Raw genomic sequence first — 23,505 nt, 5'->3', positions numbered from 1 at the left:
GGTGACTATGGTTGATAATACAGTACTATATATTTGAAAGTTGCTAAGATAATAGATCTTAAAAGTTCTCATCACAAGAAAAACATTTGGAACTGCGGGGTGATAGATGTTAACTAGACTTAACTGTGGTGATCACTTCACAATACATACAAATGTTAGACCGTTATGCTGTTACCTAAAACTAATGCTATATGTCAATCATATCTCAATTTAAAAAAATTGGTTTGCTAAGCTTTGGCTGTGTGATGCTCACTTTGGGTTGAATGATTTAACTTCTCCGAGCTTCAGTTTCTCTACCTATTGAATGCAGAAAATGAGGCCAGCACCTGCTTTGCTCTGAGGACTAAAGGAGATACAGCATGTACAGAGTCTGGCACGGTGATGACACGGGATAGGTGTTCCCCCTCCCTTCGCCCCAGGCATGGGGTCCCTCATGAATTAACAGGGCAGTAAAAGCTACCACTTGGTCAGTCTCTGTTCCAGGTCCTGGTCTGAGTGCTTTTCCCTGTATGAACTCACCAAGTCCTTACAAAATCCTCTGTAAGTCAGGAACTGCTGTTGTCCCCATTTTACAGATGAGGAAACTCAGAGAACCTGGCCCAACCTCAAGGCCTCATATAGATGACCTGATATAACGGAAACAATGAACACCTGCCAGGGAGGGGCTGGCAGTGGCTTCCCTGAGAGACACACGAGGGCTCATTCTTAACACACTCCCTGCTCAGGTAAGACCCATGGACTTGCTCCTGCTCTTTGGCCCACCCGAGGCAGAGCCAGTCCCCGCATGTGCCTCAGCACCCCCTCAGAGCTGCCCTTGCCAGCCGGCCTCCTGCCCGGGGCTGTCTCACCTCAGGCAGTGTCCCTTCTGTCTTCCACACCTTGATGAAGACCCAGAGTGGGATGCACAGCATGGACGAGAGTGCCATGAGCCAGCCAATTCCGTAGCCCCAGGTGGGGTAGGTATACATGTTGTTGTACTTGAGAGGCTTGTACTTGACCAGAAAGAAGATGAAGATGCCCTGTGGAGAGACAGGAGAGGTCCCTGGGGGCCCGGCTGCAGGCTATGTGACGGTCTTGGACAGGGGAGGCGCTGCACAGGATCGCCAGCACTGCGGGCACAGGGAAGGGACGCCCACAGGGCCCAGCGCCTCCTCGGGGCTCGGAGCTCCTTCCCCCCCACCCCAGGAGCCCCATCCACCGCCTCTGCCCAATCAGGGATTTTCATTTTTCCCTAGCTACTTCTTGGCGTTGCTTTCAAAGTTGCCTTTCAAAACCATGATGGTTTGTGAAGATGCTCTGAGATGCTTCACATGCCAAGCACCTGGTAAAGAGCAGCGGGGCTGCAGTTTTTATCAAACATCCATTCACAAAGTCCCCTCCAGGGTCTGGCCTGAGGGGCAGAGCATGAGCTCCAACTTTACCCTCAATTCTGTGGCTTTCTCAGTTAACTGCAAAGCTAAACATTGTCCGTGGTACAATCCTTGGGCCCCACGGAGACAGGCCCCGGACACTTAGCTTGTGGGTATAGAATCCAAGGCTTCGAGAAGGGAGAAGACTTGCTTGTGGTCACCCAGCAAGCTGGTGGCAGAGCTGGGATCCCAGGGAGGCCCCTCCCTGGCCGAGCCCAGAAACTGACCCCATGACTCCAACTTAGAAATCTGGTGGGTGCCGTGGACTCTGGATTCACAGAGGGTCACCCAGGGGGCCATCACCTCCTCAGTTTCAGCCTCGGCCAGGCTTGTGGCGCTAGAGTGGAAAAGCGGGTGGGCGGGCTGGAGGCAGCTTCTGGCAGGGCCCTTACCGCACAGATCCCGGGGGTCACAACCTTCCAGCACCATTTAATGAGCGACAGTGGCCGGTAGCCAATCATGTCTTCGATGTTATCGTAGAAGCGATTGCTTCCTGTCCAGGATAAAGCAGACAGCCACACACACATCCCAGAGAATTTTTGTACAAGACTCAGACAGAAGGCTAGAAGTGTTTGCTTTTCCCAGCCCGAGACAGACAAATGATGGCAGGGACCTTATTTACCACTGAACAGCTACCAAGATGTTATGTATGTGAGGTTTCAGAATATACTGCAGTAGGAGGAATTCTGGTCTGATATTGGGAACACCACTGACCTTGGGCAGTGAGGCCCAGGAAACAGTAAAGAGGAAACATTTCTGGGAGCAAAGTAGAAGGTGGTCCCTTTGAGAGGCAGACCCTGGGCCTGGCTGACATGCGTGGGGGCAGGGGCAGGGCTCTGAAGGTGACTGCTTGGCTGGACTGTTAATGAGTAGGGCAGCCCACAGGGGGCCCTGTTCCCAAGCTATGCTCCCAGTGGGGGTGTCCATCACCAATGAGTCCAGATCCTCATCCACTCATAGGATATAGGAGGAAACAGGAGGACCACAAGGCAGCTGCTGACTGAGGGCCAGGCACTGTGCTTGTTGTTTTGCCCACACTATCTCCTACTTGTAGACATGGTGAGGGCTACTCCATTTTACAGATGGGAAAATTGAGGCTCAGGGGCAGAGAAGCACAGGGCCAAGGTCACAGTGCCTGAGTCTGGAACCCCTCCCTGTGCTGCAGGGGTGTGAGAGTAAGAAACTCTCTCGCCAAGTATGAAAGGCTGAGCCCCTGAGGAAAGGAAGAAGAGGTGGACACAGATGGAGACAAGCCACGGAGAACCTGAGCCCTCCCGGGCCCCAGGCGTCCATATGCTGGGCACCACGGCAGGCTGCCGGGGTGTGGGTGGGCCCAGCCTCTACTCACCATACACCCAGCCGATGCAGATACACTCAAAGATGGCCACAAAGAGAAGGCACATCCCGCTGGCAGCATAGGAGTCGAAGAGCTGGAAGATGTACATGCCACCCTGCAGAGCAGGAGGACAGATACATGGACAGAGGGACGCAAACACACATGGGAGAGCAGGGTTGGCCAGCTGGCCTCGGAAAGGTCTCTGCTCTGCCCTGGGGCTACCATCGGCCAGGAGTCACTTCCACCAGGGCAGACTGCTTCTCCTTATCTTCCCCAAACGATATCCCTTCTGCACCTGGGCACCCCATAAGATTCCACCCTCTGGGGGTGCTCAGATTGCAATCGTTTGTCTTGTCTCTGTTCCCCACATGCCAAAGACAACATGGAAAACCAGAGGTGGCCTCAGCCCCTCTCCCTGATGGCTCTAACAGCCTCCCCACAGGTCTCCCTCTCTCTAGACCTTGGGCACATCAGCTTTCACCAGGACCTTTATAACACGCAAATCCAACCATGTGCCTCCACAGCTTAACGTTACCCCTTGGCTTCAGGCAGCCTGACAGTCACAGCTGCCCTCTCACTCGGCCTTGTCTGCCTTCCTACCAGCCGACTTCAACGCGCTTCCCCCCGACAGACCAAGGGATCATCCTGCCTCTGTGCTGTTCCTTTTGCTTGGTAAGTTCTTTCAAAGCTCAGCTCAAATGTCACCTCATCTAGGAAGCCCTCCCTGAAAGCCTCTGTAGCACATTTTCTGGATTCACAGTTTTTAAATCAAGTTTTCCCATAAGCTGCTCTATTAGCTCTGGGCCTCTGCTGGGGAGGCCCCCACACCAGTTTTGTCTCCTGCCAGCGCAGGGCCTGGCTCGAAGTAGGTCCCCGATAGTTGCAAGTTGAATTGTGTGGAGTGAGAGCCCCGTGGGGGAGGGACTCTGAATGGCTTGTCCACAGCTGTGTCCATTTCTGGTCAAGGCCTTGGCACAGACTAGGTGTGTAATCTTTGTGGAATGCAGGATTGGCGTGGGCCAGCTCTGTGGTATATACATCTGTGATGATGGACTTCAGGGAAAGGCCTGGGAGGTATAAGCTCAGGTGGCCAAGGTGATCCGGGAAGGTTCCTAAATAGGAGGGATGGCATCTGGGCTGGGGGAGGCGGGGAGGCCAGCTACAGGTGTGGGAAGGGTTGGGATCCTTACAGAAAATCTTTATAATACGTGACTGCCCTTAGGGGAACACAACCAACAGCAGGAGAAATAAAAGTCGAAAAGGGAAGGAGGGTCTGGTTGGGGGAGGCACTGTGAATGCCAGGACAGGAGGGTAAGAGGCCAGGACAAAGCCTGGACAGCCTCCTGTGTGTCTGCCACAGGGATGTAATTGGAATTAAGCTTCTGGTCTGTGCTCCCACAGCCCCCAGGGCCTCCTCCTACCCTGTGAGACCACACACAGGCTGGGACTATTTCCTCACATCTCTTCAGCTTCATCAGGGGCAACATCTCAGTGCCTACAGGGCCAGACAGGTAACACAAGGGAGAGACGTTGGCCCAGTTGGCAGGAAGTGGTGGGGACTGGTGCTATTTGGCCACACACAAGTCTGGTTGAGTCGCTGGGGGAGGCAGGTCTGAGTGCGGCCACATATGCAGATTTTCTACAAGATGCCAGAAATCCAGGCTTTCCTGAGAAATCTTTCTCTCCTGAATAGTTGGCAACCTCTTCATGTTCTTAAAAACACATTGTGGGTGAAACAAAGGGGATCTCTGGGCCGTATCTGGTCTGGGGCCTACCATCGGTGCCGGATGTGGTGGATATTCAGGTCTGTGAGAGTAAGGAGCCAGCTGGAGGCTCCTCTGCGACCAGCAGTGGGTGTGGCTTTCTGAGTTAAAAGCAGAGACCACGCTCCCAAGGGCTCTCCTGAGCGTCTTCTTCCATGAACACCATACATGCATATGCAGCGCTCTCCAAGCACCAGGCTCTGAGTGAACTGCGTGCCGGGTCTCAGTCTGGTTGGTCCTTGCAGCGTGTGCAATTAATTACGAGGCAGGCACGACTGCTGTCCTCGGTGTTCATGGGGGAAACCAAGGCACAGAGTCATCCGGCTTTAGCCAGTCACTGGGCTGAGGACTCAACCTAGGCCGACTGCCGCACAGCCTGTGCTCTTAACCCTCCACCACACTGCCTTCGTGGAAGACAAGAAATCTGTGGCCTATTTCTTCCCCAGAGCCGAACTTTAAATGTGTATACTTAAGGGAGAGGATCTCGCCGGCAATTACTGTGGAGGCTGGGGCGGACACGGCCCATTTGGCCATCTGAACTTCCTGCTGCGCTCACTCACGGATCTTCCTGCATGGAGGCAGAAGGTCGGCATGTGAAGCCCACGCGTCTGCTGATGAATGGTCAGCACCTCCCTGGGGGCTAGGAGGCACCCCTGGGCAGATCCACGCCCTCAGGTTGAAGGGTGGGCAAGCAGGCTCTGGGAGGCCCGGGGCCCCCAGCACGGGAGGTCCAGCAGGGTCCTCTGCCCGCCTGCTCCAGGCCAGTGACATCCACGCCCACAGCCCAGCTTATCTTCTTGCAGCCCATTCCCCACCAGCCCCCTTTAACTCATTACGTTAACCCCCCAATTTGTACGTAGGTGACAAAAGACTCTACTTTGTGTAATGAATCAGCACTTAATGAAGCCCTGCTCACTGCAGGGCTGGTTTCCCCAGTGGAAAGAGGAGAGATAGAATGCCACACCATTCATTTGCACAAAGCTGATTATCACTTCCATTAATGTGACAATGACTAGGAACACTAATAACACCAGCCACCACGCCCTGAGTGCCTGCCCCCTATGAGGCCCCAAGGGAAGAGAGCCCACCGGCCCGGCAAGGCCAGCTCCTGTTTTCAAGGACCTCAGAGCCTGGTAGGGGAGAGACAGGTGCTTGGAGGGGTCATTCTAAGGTGGGAGAAAGGCTGGGCTGAGCCTGGAACAAAGTGCTTGAAGGAAGGAAAGCAGAGGAGGCTTCCAGGAGGCAGCCTCTGAGCTGAGAAGCAGAGGATGCGGAAGATTCCCCAGACTGACCTCAGTATCACCTCAGCTGCTTTGATGGATCTGGAATTCCCTCATCTCTTTCCACGTTTCTTACAAAACCTCTTCTTGTTTCCCAGCAACAGTTTTCTGTGTTTTTTTCTTTTTAAACTAACTAATTTTGTGAGTACGGGGGAAAAGATACCTAATGTCACCACCTCAAGGTACTTGAGAAAGTATTGGACAGGATGGTTGCAGGAGAAACATGGTATTATGAGCCTTTTTTTTTTTTTTTAATGTTTATTTATTTTTGAGATAGAGAGAGAGACAGAGTTGGGGAGGGGCAGAGAAACAGGAGGACAAAGAATCCAAAGCAGGCTCCAGGCTCTGAGCTGTCAGCACAGAGCCCGACATGGGGCTCAAACCCACAAACCGTGAGATCATGACCTGAGTTGAAGTCTAACGTTTAACCGAGGTGCCCCCCCAGGTGCCCCAAGAGAGTCTTAATTTGAGGGGTTAATGGTGAACCCCTCCTCACCCACAGGCCCAGCAGAGGCAAGAAGAGGGATACATAAGGGGTTCTGGGGCTCAGACACACAGTGCCTGAAGGTGCCATACATCCTCATGTGTGTCGTTCTCAGTGATGTCCCAGAAAAGCCTGCTCTGAATGTTAGTCCAAGAGCAGTACCTGGTTGAAGGGTGCATAGCTAACACTGTCCCTTCCACCCAGAAGTTACAGTGAGAGTGGTCCGGGCATCCAGAGGCTCATGACTACAGATAAACCCAGTATCTCCCTTTCCGAGTTTCACTCCTGTCTGGTAGCGACCACGGTGACCTTTAGCTGAGCCTTCACACGCGTAAGACGTTATGCTAGGGGCTCAAGGAGAACTTCGAATGATTTGCACAACAACCCATTACAAAGAGAAGAAACTGAGTCCTAGACCTGTACTAGACCTGCCCAGGGTCATATGGCCAATTCCAGAGCTGGGCTTTGACCTCAGACCTGCCTAAGCCAGAGCCCAGGCACTTAACCGTCACGTTACCGTGTTCACATTGCTTACTTGCGTCCACATGGCTCACCTCCGTTAGCATCACAAGGCCCAGGAAATAGGAGACGACTGATAGAGCCAGGATGAGCAGCTCCCGCCGGTAGCCCCTCCGAAAGACCTTGGGGTACATGTCCACCACAGCGGTCACGAGGCTTTCCACGCACACAAACTGGACGGGGCAGAGAGGATGGTGTCAAGTCCAGGAGAAAGCCGGTTCTCAGTGGCCCTGGCTCTGGACAAGTGCAACACGTCTAACCCCTGGGCTTCTCGCCCGCTGGCCTTACCTTCCTTCCCACACTCACACTGACAGAGGGCCTGAGAATAACAACTATCCCAGCACTTAATAGAACTTCAGCAAGGGCATGGAACAGATGGGGACCCTGAAACTCCGAGAGGGGAAGTAACCTGCCCAAGGTCACTCAGCAAGGAAGCGGCAGAGTCAGGACTTGAACTGGGGTCTCTGACTCCAAAGCTAGTACTCCTTCTCCCCCATATTTCCTATCAGGAGCCTACGTGCTGGGCCCTGTTCTGGGGTCGACTACTTAAGTGAGACGCTGTCTGGGAGGCAAGATAGGCGTCTCTGTACCTATCCTGAGAGTGAGTGCTTTGGTAGTGGCAGGCTCTGGTCAGTGTCTGCAGGCAGAGCTTGATTTCCTCATTCTCTAGGACTGTGACAGTTCCCCTGTCCTTTGCTTCTGCTGGGCAAGCACTCCTCTGATGCATGGAGAGCAATCAGAGGCGAGCCAACACCCAGCTCTTGTGTTTGTGCTGTGGGAGACTCTGGGCCCGGCCAGACCGGGCAGGCTCAAGACAACACAACTTGAGCCCCTGTCTGTATCCCACCATGCTGAGACAGGGCCAGACGCACGGTGTCACTTCTATTCCTACTCAACCATCAACACCCAGCCCAAATATCCCAACACACAGTCACCCTCCTCCCTGGGTTCTTCCAGACCATGGGCAGATCTCCTGCATAAGCCTTTTCCTGACTGCTCCTTCTTGCCCCCAACTTGGGCAGAACAGACCTTTCCTCTCCTCTACCCCAGCCCCCCCACCTCTGCTTCACCTCATGGGTCCTGTGCTTGCTTATATCTGTCCCCTTACAAGGTGGGACCCTGGATTTTCATCTCTTTCCAGTGCCACAGAGGAAAGGCCTCAGAAAAGGATGATAAATTCATAATAATAATAAATAATGGCAAATGCATGGTACTTATGGTGAGCCAGGCTCTATTCTAAGCATTTAACAGATACTAATTTATTTAATCTTTATGGTACTATTATTATCCCTGTTTCATAAGTGAGGATGTGTAAGCATAGGGGGTAGGCCACCTGCCTGAGGTCACAGAGGTATTCAGTGATACAGCCTAGGTAGGAAGCAGGCAATCTTGTTCTACAGACTGGGCTTTAACCACTATGCTGGACTGCCAAGAGGGAGGGCAGCAAAAAGAGTAAATAATTCTTTTACTGGTCACCATGTTGAGATACCCCCTTCCCTGGGGCCATTTCTTGGCCCCATATCCTTTCTACTTTTCGTTTCTACCCCCTCAGAAAAGGTATTTCCAACTTCACTGTGCAGGGGACTGAAGCACAGAGAGGTGAAGTGACTAGCCCAGAGGAACACAGCTAGTGAAAGTCATGGAGCTGGGACTCACACCCAGCGCTGTTTGACCCCAAAGCCCAGGCTCCTAGCCTCCAGGCTACCCTGTCTCTACAGTAAGGCTGGCTGCACTCATCCTTTCTCCGGGGTCCCCAGGGAAGGAAGGAGATGCAATTCAGGGAAGGCTGTTTATCCAGGACCCAAACTGAAGAGACATCAGAGCATGCGGTAGCTAAGAGGCACAAAAACCTGGGTGCATGTCCCAGCTAGTCACACGGCCTCAGTTTCTTCATCTGCAAAATGGGGATGACACAAGGGCCCTCGGTCCATGTGGTTATTGTGACAAAGAACAGAGGATGTGGTCCCAGCATAGCACAGCACACACGGGGGTGAGCAGATCACCACCTGCCCGCTGGGCCCCCGGGTCTCCCTTGCTAGCACAGTGTCTCAGCCCAAGTGCTGGCTCTGCTCAACACCCCCAGGGACTCACAGAGCTGAGGCCCCCGTCCCCCACCTCCCACTGCAGGACAGTCACTGTCACGCACAAGCTGCCAATCCCTCCCGAGGCCTCGGCCCTCAACAATAGAAGGGAAGATTATCAGCAGGAACACCTGGTGCTTCAGCAGCTCAGCTTTGCAGTTTCTGAGAAATCATCCGGGGGGGGGGGGGGGGGGGGGGGGAGGAGATCGGACTTGGCCGGGTTGACAGACACACCGGCCATGAGGTCTGGGTGCTAAGTGACTTGCACAAGGTCATGGGTGGGGCATAGCACCTTGCCGCAGAGGCTGACAGCACAGCCTCCAGCCTTGGGTAGAAGATGTTCACTGGGGCTCACAGGAAAGCCCGCTGTGCTGGAACAGCAGGCAAAAGGGTGGATTTCATCGAGTGGAGAGTGACTGGAGGCCATGGGGGTCTGGCTGGAAAGCCGAGGAGAGGACTAGAGGAGGGCTGGGAGTGCAGGCTGGGGTGAGTTTTACAGGGTGAGATTAAATGCATGCCTTCATGAGGAGAAAACGGAAAACGTCCACAGATAAATTGCTAGTTCTAACTATACACCCTTCACTGAGGAAGGCAGGCTGCCAAGTGCAGGGTGGGTGGGGGGAGCCCTATTAGCAACAATGAGAAGAGAGCAGACGGGTGGGATGTGGGGTGAGTGGGAGCTGGTGGTGGTACTGAGGACCCTTGTGGCATCCTGGAATGCCTTGGGGGGCCGTAACACCGAGAAGAAGGAAGGAAGAAGGTACTTTTCTGTGTTCCTGTGTCCCCCACGATTTGACTGGGACAGAGCCCTCAGATATGCCATTAACTATAAGCCTCTCTCTGAGAATTTCTTCCCGCTTGCTAAGTGGTGCTACTAGGCAGAAATATTTTCACCAAATGGAAGTATTTAACAATTAAAAAAAAATTTTTTATTGGGAGTTGGGAATTCTGGGTAAGGGAAAGTATGTTTGGGAAGACGTGGAGGGACCCATACAGGTGCATCTGGGGGTGACCGAGGAGACCGCCTGGAAGGGGGTGCTGAGAGGAGACCACATGGGGACAGCAAGCAGGGCCCTGACAAGCAGTACCCAGAGGTGGCAATCAGGCCCCTCAGCTGCTCCCAAGTGCAGTGTCTGGCCTCCCTGCCCTCCCAGCCTGGGTTCTCCCCCTTACCTGGCTGTCCAGGCCCAAGAATATCAGCATCATGAAGAACAAGGCAGCCCACAGTGGGGAGAGAGGCATCATGGTGACAGCCTTGGGGTAAGCAATAAAGGCCAGGCCGGGGCCTAGAGAGGAAGGAGAGAGAGAAAGGTGCTGGGTGGAGCTTGGTCCCTCATTCAGTTGTTATTTGAATCCATCATATATTGAGTGCCCCCTTTGTGCTGGGTACTATGCCTCATTCTCCCTCAAATCAGGTAAATTTCCCAGCCACCCTCCTAAGCTGTTGGTACTATTTTGATGCCCATTGCAGGGATGAGCAAGCTGAGGCATAGAAAGGTACGCAAGGGTCAGCAGGGGTCAGGATTCAAACCCAGGTTGGTCTGACACACAGACTTTCCCCTGCATAGACCTGTCTCTACTGTTCTCACTGGGGCAGACATGGGGATGGTGGCTTATTAAAATGCGGGTTCTCAGGCCCACCTCACAGATTCTAATTGGGTCAGTCTAGGGTGGGTCAAGGACCAGGCACCAGGTGATTCCAAATGGGTAGCAAGAATAGCTTACCCCAGGCTGCCCCTTCCTTTGCTTCTTCCCTTCATTTCCTGTGTCTATACTCACTTATTTTGGCTGCTCCAAATAAAGAGCTTGGTTAGCACGTCCTGAGGATGAACTTTATTAATATCGAGGGAGAGATACCTGATATTCTAGCCCTGTAGCACAGTGGTCAAGGGCACAGGTTCTACAGGCAGACGGCCTGGGTTCAAATGCTTATTCTTTATTGTGATCTGTATCTGTCTCCTCAGCTGAAAAATGGGGATGATAAAGTCCTACCTAACGAAATGGTTTTGAAAATTCAATAAGATGATGCAGAATATGGAAAGCACTTAAAATAAATACTCAGTAAACATTAACTGATTATTATATTTGTTCTTAAAAGCAACATTATTAAAGTCTAACTTACCTATAATAAGCACTCATTTTAATTGTACAACTTCAGTGAGTTGTGAAGTGTATATACCCAGATACCTGCATTCAAGATGGGGAACATTTCTATTGCCCCATTGGGCCCCTCTGTGGTCTCTCTATCCCCATTCTCTGTCTTAGCTCCAGGCAACCATTGATCTGATTTTTTTTCCACCTTATATTAGCTTTGCCCATCCTATTTAGGAGTGGAATTGCTGGGTCATATGGTAACATATCTTTAACTTTCTAAGAAATGCCAAACAGATTTCCAAAGTAGCTGTCATTTTATATTTCTACCAGTAATATTGGAGGGTTCCAGTGGCTCCACAACCTTAGCAACACCTGATGTTATCAGATGTGGAGTATCTTCACGTAGCTTTGTTGTCTGCTCAAACGCCTTCTTTTGTGAAGTCCTTGTTGATTTTGCCCATTTTTTTTTACTGGGTTGTCTCCCTTTTCTTGAGTTGTGAGAATTCCTGATATATTTGGGATATAAATCCCTTATCAGAGAAGGATGATTAGTATTTCCTCCTACTCTGTGGCTTGCCTTGTCATTTTCTTAATGGTATCTTGTGAAGAACAGAAGTTTTAAAATTTCCACTTGTTTGTTGCTAGCATATTAAAAATACAATAGGTTTTTGTTTATTGTCCTTTTATCCCATGGCAATACTAAGTTCACTTATTAATTTTTGTGTGTGACTTTCTTACAATTTTCTATGTGGTCAATCATGCTGTTTATGAGTAAATACAATTTTGATCCTTCCTTTCCAATCTTAATTATTTTTATTTATTTTTCTTGCTTTATTGCACTGTCTAGAAATTCTAGTACCATATGGCATAAAAGCAGAAACAGCATACAGCCTTGCTTTATTTCTGATTTTAGGGGCAAGCATTCAATATTTAATGGCTAGGAAATTAACATTTGTGGAATAACCACAGACCTTTTTTTTTAATCTACCAGTTTTTCTCATGTCCTTTTTTCCTATTCTAGTATCTAATTCAGGATTCCACACCATACTTCATGATTGTATTTCTTTACTCTCCTCCAAATTTGCAATAGTTTCCCAATCTTCTCTTTCATGACCTTGACATTTCAACGAGTACTGGTTATTCTTTTGTGGAATGTTCCTCTGTATGAGTTTGTCTGATGTTTTCTCATTATTAAACAGAGGTTATACAATTTTTTTAAGGTTATGCATTTTTTTTTTTTTTTTTTGGCAAGAACATCACAGAAGTGATGCTGTGTTCTTCTCAGTGCATCAGGTTAAAGGGGCACATGATATCTGTAAACTTTAGTACTGGTAATGTTTACCCTGATTACTTGGTTAGGTTGGTGAATGCCAGTTTTCTCCAGTGTAAAGTTACTGTGTTTCCCTTTATAACTGATAAATATCTTGGTGAGGATACTTTGAGATTATGAAACTATCCTGTTTCAAGTAGAACTTTTACCCACTGATTTTAGTATCCATTGGTAGATCTTGCAACAATAACTCCTTTGGGGTTTGCCTAGTGGGTTTCTTTTCTTCATTTCTTCTACATTTATCAATTAGAATTCTTCTGTAAGAAAGAGTGTTCCTTCACACTCATTTATTCAATTTTTATTTATTTCAATGTGGACTCCCGGGTATTCAGTTTATTCTACAGATTACAATCCAATACTATCATTATTAGCTTCTTCAGTTTGGTTCCTGTGTCCCTATGACATGCCTCCGTCCTTTTTCTGAGTACTTCCTTACTTTCTGGCACTACTAAATGTTTCAGCTTATCATGTCTTGCTCCAGCACTAGAATCAACTGTTTCTCCAAAAAGCCTGAGTTCCTTTAATTGAAAAATGGTGTTCAGAAATCAAGATCTGGCTTCTGGGTATGTTCGTTGCTACTGGAATATCATTTCTTGCAGGCCCTCTCAGCACACAAAGCTAGGAGACATATGTATGTCTATCTACACATACACACACACACATATGTTTCTATATCTAACTGCATATATTTTAAACCCACGAGTCCATCCTGATACCTCCAATTCTAATACAGATCACTATAGCTTCTCCATATTCTTTATGTGTAACTTCTTCCTCAGTGAAAATTCTGTCTCTAATGATCCCTATTGACTTGTTTGTTCAGTCCCCACATACACGTACAATAGTTACAGAATTGCAAACCCGCACTCCTGTACTAACAAGAGAACAGTACAGTGATTTTTGTTTTTAGCCTTATAGTGTCCAGTCAAAATACTGTGTCCAGAAATTTACTTAGATTTGGTCTTTTCTTACCCATTCTCTTCAGTATGGTTACATTTTTTTTTATTTGTAATGCAGTTAGGTTCATTTTTTACTGTTTGTATTCCATTTTAATTCCACTCAAAAAAAGGAACTGTTTATTTTGGGTGCTATGTGAAACGTTACTGTTACTGTGGTTCTCTAAGAGTCAGAACTAATAGAAATATACTAAGAAGTATTTTTTCCTTTTCATCTTTACTTAATTCCACCCTTCTTTCTATTCCTGTCCACTCATGCCCTATAGGTAACCATTCTCTTCATTTTTTAGTTTATCCTTTCCATATTTCTTTTGCACAAATGAGCAGACATACTTTCTTACATCTCCTTCTTTCTTATACAATGGGTAGGTATATTTGCTTTTTAAACTTACACACACATTTATCCTTTAAAAAATGCTCATAAATTTCCATTTACTTGATTATTTTTATATTGTGAATGACTACTGTATTTTTTCAAAGACTTTTTTAGTATATATGAAGATAATTTTATAATTTATTTCATTTGGGCTATTAATAGGATGTATGATATTACTGGATTTCCTAGCATTACACCAATCTTGCATTATTCCTGGAGTAAATCCTACTTGGATTACCTTCTTTTTAAAAATTTTTTTTAATTATTATTTTTGAGAGAAAGAAAGACAGAGAGCGAACAAGCAGGGAAGGGGCAGAGAGAGAGGGAGCCACAGAATCGGAAGCAGGCTCCAGGCTCTGAGCTCTTAGGACAGAGCCCGACGCAGGGCTCGACCTCACAAACTGCGAGATCATGATCTGAGCTGTAGTCGGCTACCCAACCGACTGAGCCACCCAGGCGCCCCCGCTTTATTTATTTTTTTTTACATTTTTTTGTTGTTTAGGTATATTACCTTTTTAAATGTGATTTTGGATTCTAATGGTTTGTATTTGGATTTGCTAATATTGTATTTACTATTTTTACATCACTATGCATGAGTGATATTTTGTTTGTTTGCATTGTCTATTTGGTGTAGGTATCAATGTTACTCATGCTTCATATAAATGTTCCTTTTCTTTCCCTCTGGAATAATTTATAGAGCACTGGGATTATCTGGTGCTTGAAGTTTTTGTTGTTGTTGTGTTTATTTATTTATTTAGAGACAGAGAGGGAGGGGGGAGTGTGATTGGGGGAGGGGAAGAAAGGAAGGGAGAGAGAGAGAACTCCAAGCAGTCCCTGCACTGTCAGCACAGAGCCTTACATGGGGCTTGATCTCATGAACTGTGAGATCATGACCTGAACCAAAATCAACAGTCGGACACTTAACCAACTGAGCCAACCAGGTGCCCTGGATACTTGAAGGTTTGATAGAATTATCTGAGAAGCCATCTGGGCCTAGTGTTGCTTTTTGTTTTGTTTTGTTTTGTTGGTAGGGTAGTTACTCAATAACTTTTTTCCTTCTATGGAAATTGGCTTAGGTTTTCTAAATCAAATGTGGTCAATTGTGGCAATCTGTTTTTTCCCAGGAAAATATTCATTTTATCTAATTTTTCAAATTTATGTGTTGAGAAGACTACAAAGCAGGCTCTTGTGATTTTTTTTTTTTAATTTTTAAATTTTATTTAAATCCAAGTTAGTTAACATATAGTGTAATAAAGATTTCAGGAGTAGAATTTAGTGATTCATCACTTACACATAGGGCTCATCCCAACAAGTGCCTTCCTTAATGTCCATCACCCATTTAGCCCATCCCTCCCCCCCACCTCTCCTCCAGCAACTCAGATGTGTTCTCTGTATTGAAGAGTCCCCTTATGGTTTACCTCCCTCTCTCTTTTTACCTTCTTTTTCCTTCCTTTCCCCTATGTTCATCTGTTTTGCTTCTTAAATTCCACCAATGAGTGAAATCATATATTTATCTTTCTCTGACTTATTCTGCTTACCATATAAATGTCTTCCACTTCAATGGTTATTTCCCCTTTATCATTTCTTATTTCACTCTTGGTAAGTTCTTTTATTCTTGGCCGTTTGGTAACTTGTATATTTTTAAAAACCCAGAATTTTAATTAGATCTACTGTTTGTAATTATCTACCTATAATTATTTCACTCCTTCCTGCTTTTATTTTTATTATTTCCTTTCCTGTGCTTTCTTTTAGTTCACTTTGCTGTTGTTCTTCTTAATGTAATTAATTTTCATTTTTTCACTTTTATCGATGTGTTTTTAGTATAGTTTTCTCTTATTATCAGTTTATTTCTATCTGTGTCTCCTTGTACCTCCTGCAGTTTTGCTTCATAAAGGTTATTGCTGTATTATTTGGTGCATATATTTTTATGTTGCTGTATCTTTATTATGAATTATAGTTTTTACCATTTAAAAAATGTCCTTTGTAATGCTTAGTGCTTTGGGGCTTGAATTCTACTTTCCCTGATATTGCTGTCATTGTCTATTCCCTTATTTTTAGCTTTTATGAATCACTTTGTTTTAGGTGTATCTCTTATATACAGCATGTATATATCTCTTATATACAGCATATATATAGGTCATGTTTTGTGAGCCAAATTGAAAATCTTTTTCTTTTCTTTTTTAATGTTTATTTTTTTGAGAGAGAGAGAGAGAGAAGGGAGGGGCAGAAAAAGAGGGAGAGACACAGAATCCAAAGCAGGCTCCAGGCTCTAAGCTGTCAGCACAGAGCCCAAAATGGGGCTTGAACCCACAAGCTGTGATAGCATGACCTGAGCCAAAGTCAGACGCCTAACTGACTGAGCCACCCAGGTGCCCTGAAAGTCTTTTTCTTTTAATGAATGGATGAATTAAGGCTACTCACATTTATTGATATGATCAGTCTTAATTTTGACAAAATACTTGGTGGTTATGTGTATTTTTAAATATTTGTTATGTTTCTCTAGGAGTCATGTATTCTTTGTTCTTTTATTTATAAATGTTTTTTGGTATTTAGGAAGGTTTATGTTTTTGTTCTAGTGGTTATCTTTATACTTATTACATCTTTTAAAAATGCCCTTAGACCCTTATAATTTTATTTAAACCTTTACTGCCTGGCTTTCCAGGTCTGCCCACACCCCCCCCACCCATATCATTTGACACCATTTATGGTCTACACAACAATGAGCTTTTCTGTTTTCCTTTTGCCTTCTCTCTCCATCTTTTAGGTTGATGATTTCAACTCTGTTAACAGTACACAGCATATTTCTATATTACTCATCTATCTTCTTCCCTACCTTCGTTTTGGTCTTAGATGTGTACTTACATATTTTTGAATGCTTACCATCAGTCTTTTTTCTAAGTTTTCCTAGTTATTCCTGGGTTGGATGAAGCTCACCCCATAGTAGATTCCTCCAAAGGACTTATGAGTGTAGAAGTCTCAAAGTTCTGCTTAATATGGTTTTCCTATAACCTCGACATTTTCCATAGCCTTGATTCACACTTCTTTTTGTAAATTAAAAAAAAAAAAAAAAGATACTGTTTCATAGTTGCCTTTCTTTGTATGTTGGTTTTGAAAACTATGATACCAGTCTAAGTCTTTTGCCCTTTTAAGTTATTTAATCTTTTTTGCCTGGAAGCCTTGAGGATTTTATCTTTATCTTTGAAAGCTAATATCTTTACCAGAATGTCTTGGAGTTGATCAACCTGGGTTAATTTTCATTAGTACCTGAGAAGTCCTTTCAATGTGTAGATTGAGCTCTTTTTCTGTTTCTGAAGAGTCTTCTTGGATTATAGTTTTAAATATTATCGCTGTTCCATTGTTTTATTTTTCTTCTTCAGGGACCCTATAATGTGAATATCTTCTTCTCTGCTGGTCTTCCATTTCTAGTTTTTGGTGGGATCGTTTTTACTTCTTTATGTCATTTTCATTCATCTGGTTGTTTTCCTTCCTTTTTAAAATGTCCCTTTATTCGCCTGAGTGGTTCAGTCGGTTAAGCATCTGACTTCAGCTCAGGTCATGATCTCGCGGTTTGTGAGTTTGAGCCCCGCGTCAGGTTCTGTGCTGGTGGCTCGGAGCCTGGAGCCTGCTTCGGATTCTGTGTCTCCCACCCTCTCTGCCCGTCGCCCACTCACACTTTGTCTCTGTCTCTGTCTCTCAAAAATAAATAAACATTTAAAAAATTTTAATAAAAAATAATAAAATGCCCCTTTATTGAGACCATTCTCCAGTGGACATTTGTAATTTATTCTTCATTTCTGAGATAACTTGGCCTTATCTTTTTTCTCATTTCTTCCCCCCTGAGTTCAATTAACTTTCTCTTCATTCATTCCTGTGCCCTCTTCTCCTATCTGGTAGTTTTAAAATTCCAGGTTCAAGGTTTTTGTTTGTTTTTCTCACATCCTCAGATGCTTCTTTGGATATATTTAATTCTGTCTGGAGTGTTGACTTACAATTTTCCTCTATGTCATGGTTGGTTTCATGGTCATTGATATGTGGGGAGTTTCTATTCCTGATTTTCTGCAGTAGCTCTGTATGGACTTGACTTTTCTCATGTTCATGTTTGTGGGTATTTTATAATATTCCCAACTTAATAGTGCCCTCTTTTGTCAGTATGGCAAAGTCCAGGTACTTTAGCAGCTTTTTGTTTTGAGGGTGGGGAAGGGTGATCTCCCCTTCCCACACCCTGATTTAATGGTTCTCTTTGGTTTTTCAGGACTTTATTTTATCTCCTTTTTTTGGTTTTCCCTTCACCATCGAATCGTCAAAGGGTGCTTCTCCTTTTCTTTTTGCCTTTTTCTCTCCCAGAAGTTCTGTGTTTCAAGTGGTGTCTCCTTTAAATTGTCCTGGTTCCTTTAAATGGCCTCTGTTCCTTGAATTACACATTGAATCCCTTCTCTGTTGTCCCTGCTCAGGGATCTGTCTGGATCTTTTCCAGGTTTTTCAGACTTACAGTGAATTTAATCTTTCTGGGGATTGCTCCAAATCACTCTTAGGTCCCTTCACCAGCCTGTCTTCTGTTTCCCCCATAGTTTTTCTCAGTTTGCTTTTGTTCATCACAAAGCCTTACCAGCTGTGAGGGTGCAGGTGGTAGCAGAAGGGATTATGCACTGAGATTGGTATTTTTTATTTTTGTTACGGTTATCTGTAGCTTTAATATTTTCTGTCTTTGAGTTATGCAGGGGCATGGTTTTGTATAAAATATATTTTCCCTTCTTGTTTTTTTTTCTTGTTCAGGAAGGAAATTAGGATACAAGTAGCTATACAGCTCTCATAGTCCTCAGATATTCAGAGGTCTAACATACTCTAATTTTTAAAAGACCCATGTAAGATTGGTATTATTTTTTTCTTACATGTTCGGTAGATTTCACCAGTGAAACCATCAGGGCTTCAAGTTTTCTTGGTAGAAAGGTTTTTGATATGAATCCAATGTCTTTTAAAAAGTATAGAGCTATTCAGTGTTTCTATTTCTTCTTGAGTCATTTTGAGTAAATTATATTTTTAAAGGAATTTTCCATTTAATCTACATTATCAAATATATTAGCTTGAAGTTGTTCATAATATTTCCTATTCTCATTTTTAATGTCTGTAGAACTTCATCCCTCTTCTTTCATTCCTGATATTAGTAATTTGTGTTTTCTCTCATTTTTTTTCCTTGATTAGTCTTACTAGGGGATTATAAATTTTGTTGTTTAATACCAAATTTGGCTTTGGAATTTTATTGTGGGTATGTCTTCCCTTTATTATTTCTTTGTTTATACTTACTTTGGTTTTAATTTATACTTCTTTTTTTCAGCTTCTTCAGATAGAAACTTTAATTTTTTACTTTAAATCCTTCTTTCTAATTAGGCTTTAAAGTTATAAATTTCCCTGTAAGTACTTTAACTGTATCCCACAAGTTTTGATATGTTTTCACTACCATTCAGTTTGAAATACTGTCTTCTTTGGCTCATGGGAAATTTAGAAACATGTTGCTTAATTTACACATACTTAAGGATTTTCTAGGTATATTTTCATTATGGATTCATAATTCAGTGGTAGTCAGAGAATATACCTTGTAATTTCAATCTTTTGAAACCTATTGAGATTTAATTTATGGCCCAATTTATATCCTATCTTGGTGAATATTTCATGTTCATTTGAAAAGAACTGTACTTTGCAGTTGTTCCTTGCAGTGTTTTATAAATGTCAATTAAGCTAAGTTGTTTGACAGTATTCAGATCTCTATGTCTTTATTAATATTTTGTATAGTTGTTTTAACATTAATGAACAAGGGGTGTTAAAATCTCCCACTGATTGTGAGTTTGTCTATTTTTACTTTTAGTTTGTCAGTTTTTGCTTCATGTATTGTATTTTTAAAAGTTTATTTATTTATTTTGAGAGATGGGGAGGGGGGCACAAAGAAAGGGAGAATCCCAGGCAGGGATTCTCCATGTCAGCATGGAGCCTGATGCAGGGTGCAGACCCACGAACTGTGAGATCATGACCCGAGCCAAAATCAAGAATCATACACTCAACCAACTGAGCCACCCAGGCACCACTGCTTCATGTTTTTAAAATCCCTGGCATTAAGTACCAACACATTAAGGATTAGCTATCTTATAAATGAACTGCTCCTTTTATAAACATTATGAAGTGTGCTCCCCATTATCTCTAGTAATACTCTTTGACTTGAAGTCTACTCTAATATTAATATAGCAAAGCCACTTTTCTTATGTTTGTTGTTTACATGGTATTATCTTTTCACTTTGTGTTACACGTTATCTGTGTCTTTAAATTTAAAGCATCTCTTGTCGAAAGCTTATAGTTGAGTCTTGCTCTTTTACTCAGTCTGATAATCTCTGCCTTTTACTTGGAGTATTTGGCTCATTTGCACTTAATATAATTATTGATATAGTTGGGTGTAATTTTACCATTTCATATTTGTTTTACTTTTGTCCCTTCTGAATTTTGTAGGTTTTGTTTTTTTGTTTACTCTGTTGTGTTTTTATTGCCTTCTTTTGGGCTGATCAATATTTTGAAATGCCCAATTGTATTTCATCTAAGCTTTGTAGCTCTACCTCCTATTATTATTTTCTAAGCAGTTAGCCAACAATATGCACCCATAACTCATTAAAGTCTATCTGGAGTTAGCAACATATTACTTAATCCTGCCACCACACATCTGACTCTTTCCACTTCTGATGATCATTCTGACATTTTCTGTCTCAAAATAGAATTCAGGACTTAACCACATCAATAATTATGAAATGAAAAGAGACAGATACTCCAATTAAAAGACATAGATAATCAGACTGAATAAAAAAGCAAGACCCAATTATAAGCTGTCTAAAATCTCAACCTCCAGGAGAGGGTATCTCACAGAAAGTATCACAGAAACAGACCAAGGAACATGTGGGTAAGGGCTTGGGATCATAGCATGACAAAATCTGAGTCCTGTGAGAAGTATATGTTGCCTTTCTGGCTCAGTTTCCAGGTATTCTGGGACATCCCATTGAGCATTCTGCCATCTAATTAGGTATTTTCCAAAAATCACTCATCAGAAAGCAAGCCCAGGTCCTTCCGAGCAAGGTGAGGTGGATACACACTCACTTAAAACTTGCAATTTCTCCATATGGCAGATGTTCCCAAGGAGAATCTTAGCCTGACCCATATGCCCAACCAAGGGCACAGAGCAGATTTACCGGCTGGATACCAGGAGCAACACAGGAAGGTGAGCCAGAAAAGGCTAGAGCCAGGTTGTAACACCTATGAGCTATGTGACCTTGGGTGAACCACTTGAGGCTCTGAGGTACGGGGTCCATATCTCAATGGGCATGGTAAAACCTAGGGCTGTTTATGTGAACAGTGCCCCCTGCAGTTGTGCAGAGCCTGTTCTGTACAGCCACGAGTGGAAGCCCAGACAAAGCCTACCCTGCAGAGGTGCTGTGAGAATTTCATGAGGTAGACTATGAAACACAACCACCCCAGAGCCTGACAAATGAGACACAGTAAATCCATTATGGTCCATCCATCCAGTGGAATACCACAGAGCCATGAAAACTCTTGATTGAGATCTCTGTTTACTGAGGCACAAAGTTCCTCATGCTTTATTGTGAAGGGGGAAATGTAGTCTACTGAATACCAGGGGTAATTTGATCTGATTTCCATCAACACACATATGGATATGTAGGCATGGAAAATGCCATGACAGGAAAAACCCAAAATGTTGTTTGATTTGGAGTGCAGCGTTTTTCCTTTGTTAAGATTTCCATTTTCTAACATGAATATGCTTTCAATTTGAAATTAGAAAAAAAAATAATAAAATTTATTTTTAGTTGGCTCTTTTCCTTTCTATGAATCCTCTCTGAACTCCATCTATAAAATGGAAATAATGACAAAAAGAGAAAACATAATGCTGCAGATATCTTATCCCGCTGCACACCTAAGGCAGAAATTAGGACATTCATTTTATAGAGGAGGGACTGAATTCTTGGAGTGGGCAGTGCTCCCATATAGAAGGTAACACTCTTTCCTTACAGGGCTGTCTGTGGTTTGATGCCAGGAAGGAGCATGGGTGTTTGGTCAAGGGTCAGGTGCCCACAGTGGGCAGTAGGATGGCATGGTCAGAGCATGGGCTCTGGAGCCAGAGGGCCTGTATTAAATCCCAGCCCTGTCCCTTCCAGCTTGTGTAATCTTGGTTGAGTGACTTCACCTCTCTGAGCCTCAGCTTCCTTATCTGTAAAACAGGGGTAGCTTCTTTACAGAGTAAGCACTTGATGAGTGAGAGCTTTGGTCAGATTAATATCCTCTAGGCTAGCTCTGGCATCCTGATTTCAGCAGGGATGGTCTGTCTGTCCTCTCTCTCTCTCTCTCTCTCTCTCTCTCTCACTCTCTGACATACATTATCCAGAGGAAGGTGTACCCTGAGTGGTCACGGAGCAAAGCTTTGCAACCACGTTCCTGCTCTGATGTCCATATCCACCACCTTGCCCAGCTTGGTGGGTTAGAGGGGTGATTCCTGATCTATGTGTGCCACATAAAAAGGATACTGTGGACCAACATTTTCCAGAGGCAATGTGGCTCCCACAAGTGCTTGGGGGTGGTCACAATAAATGGGGGCATGACTTGCACTGAGTAGATGGAGGCCAGAAAGGCTAAGCAACCTGTGCTGCTCTTGACAAACTGTTCTACTACACATTCTTGTAGGTGAAAAACTTATTTAGACTTAACTGAGTTTAGAACCTAACCATTTGTCATGAGAACACAAACTATTTTCATACTTTTTAACACACATTTTCCTAGAATTCAAACACCATGTAGATTGTGAATCACAACCATGTAAATTCACCATTTTGTGTCATCGCCTCAGCAACAATAACTCTGCTTGTAGTGTGTTTGATACAAACACATCTATCTATACTTAAGAATGTCACACTCAGTGATTCTACATCTAAAAGAGGGAAAGGGAGAGAGGTTCTCTAAGCAGAGAGAACGGTATGTGCAAAGACCCTGTGGTGGGAGGGAGCAAGTGACGTTGCAAAAGCAGATCACTGCAGTGGGGCAGCATGAGCACGGGGGGGGATGATGTTGGGGGTGAGGCTACAAAGGCTGGGCAACACGGGGCCTTGGGGCCATGCTTAGAATCCACTACTATGAGAAGTAAAGAAGAGCTTTTCACCAGAGATGGACATACTCAGATCTGCATTTTGAAAGAAATCAATCTACACATGGAATAGAAGGGGCAATAGTGGAGGCTAGGAGGCCTGTGGAAGGTTCCTGCGATCATCCAGGTGAGCGGTGATGGTGGTCTGGGCTGGTGGGGAGACAGTGTAGCTGGGGGAAAGTACATGAAGTGGAGCAACACTGAGGAGGCAGAAGCTATACAACCCGAGGACGTCTTGGATATGGAAATGAGGAGGTGTCAAGGTTTTTCTCCTGTGATCCTGGTTTGAGGATGGATGGCGGGCCACCTCCTAAGACCTGAATCCAGGAGGAGAATGAGCTGAGGAGGCAGATCATACTTGTGCTATGACCTTCAATCACCCGAGGCCTCCCTCGCCTTTGGCGAACTTACCTGACTCTGCCACCTCGGCAATGGGCACCCCCTGCTCGTATGCCATGAAGCCCAGGACTGAGAAGATGGCAAAGCCAGCCACAAAGCTGGTGCCACTGTTCAGGCAACACAGCATGATGCAGTCCCTGTGGGGAAGCAGCGAGAGGGGCTGAGGTCAGAGTGGGCGGAACAGGTGCCCTGCGTGAACATTCTGTGTGAGCACCACCGCCAATCCTGTGGGGCAGGCAGGGCAGGGTGGGCACAGACAGCCCCATTTGCCTGATGAAGCCCTGGTGGTTCAGAGAG

At 44.9% G+C, this 23,505-nt stretch overlaps 1 protein-coding gene across 1 annotated transcript in view; it reads right to left on the bottom strand.

The window, feature by feature from the left end:
- Nucleotides 1-23,505, bottom strand: part of SLC6A11 (solute carrier family 6 member 11) — a 133,797-nt gene that overhangs the window by 5,628 nt on the left and 104,664 nt on the right. Inside the window, exons 8-13 of the mRNA XM_042910851.1 lie at nucleotides 23,221-23,345; nucleotides 10,046-10,158; nucleotides 6,827-6,964; nucleotides 2,758-2,860; nucleotides 1,802-1,902; nucleotides 849-1,019 (exon numbers count right to left, since the gene is read on the bottom strand). Coding sequence (XP_042766785.1) covers nucleotides 849-1,019; nucleotides 1,802-1,902; nucleotides 2,758-2,860; nucleotides 6,827-6,964; nucleotides 10,046-10,158; nucleotides 23,221-23,345 — 751 coding nt within the window. The remainder of the gene's footprint in view (nucleotides 1-848; nucleotides 1,020-1,801; nucleotides 1,903-2,757; nucleotides 2,861-6,826; nucleotides 6,965-10,045; nucleotides 10,159-23,220; nucleotides 23,346-23,505) is intronic.

This window comes from Panthera leo, chromosome A2, assembly GCF_018350215.1.
Source record: "Panthera leo isolate Ple1 chromosome A2, P.leo_Ple1_pat1.1, whole genome shotgun sequence".
Taxonomy (NCBI): Eukaryota; Metazoa; Chordata; class Mammalia; order Carnivora; family Felidae; genus Panthera; species Panthera leo.
This window is presented reverse-complemented; position numbering and strand designations above follow the sequence as displayed.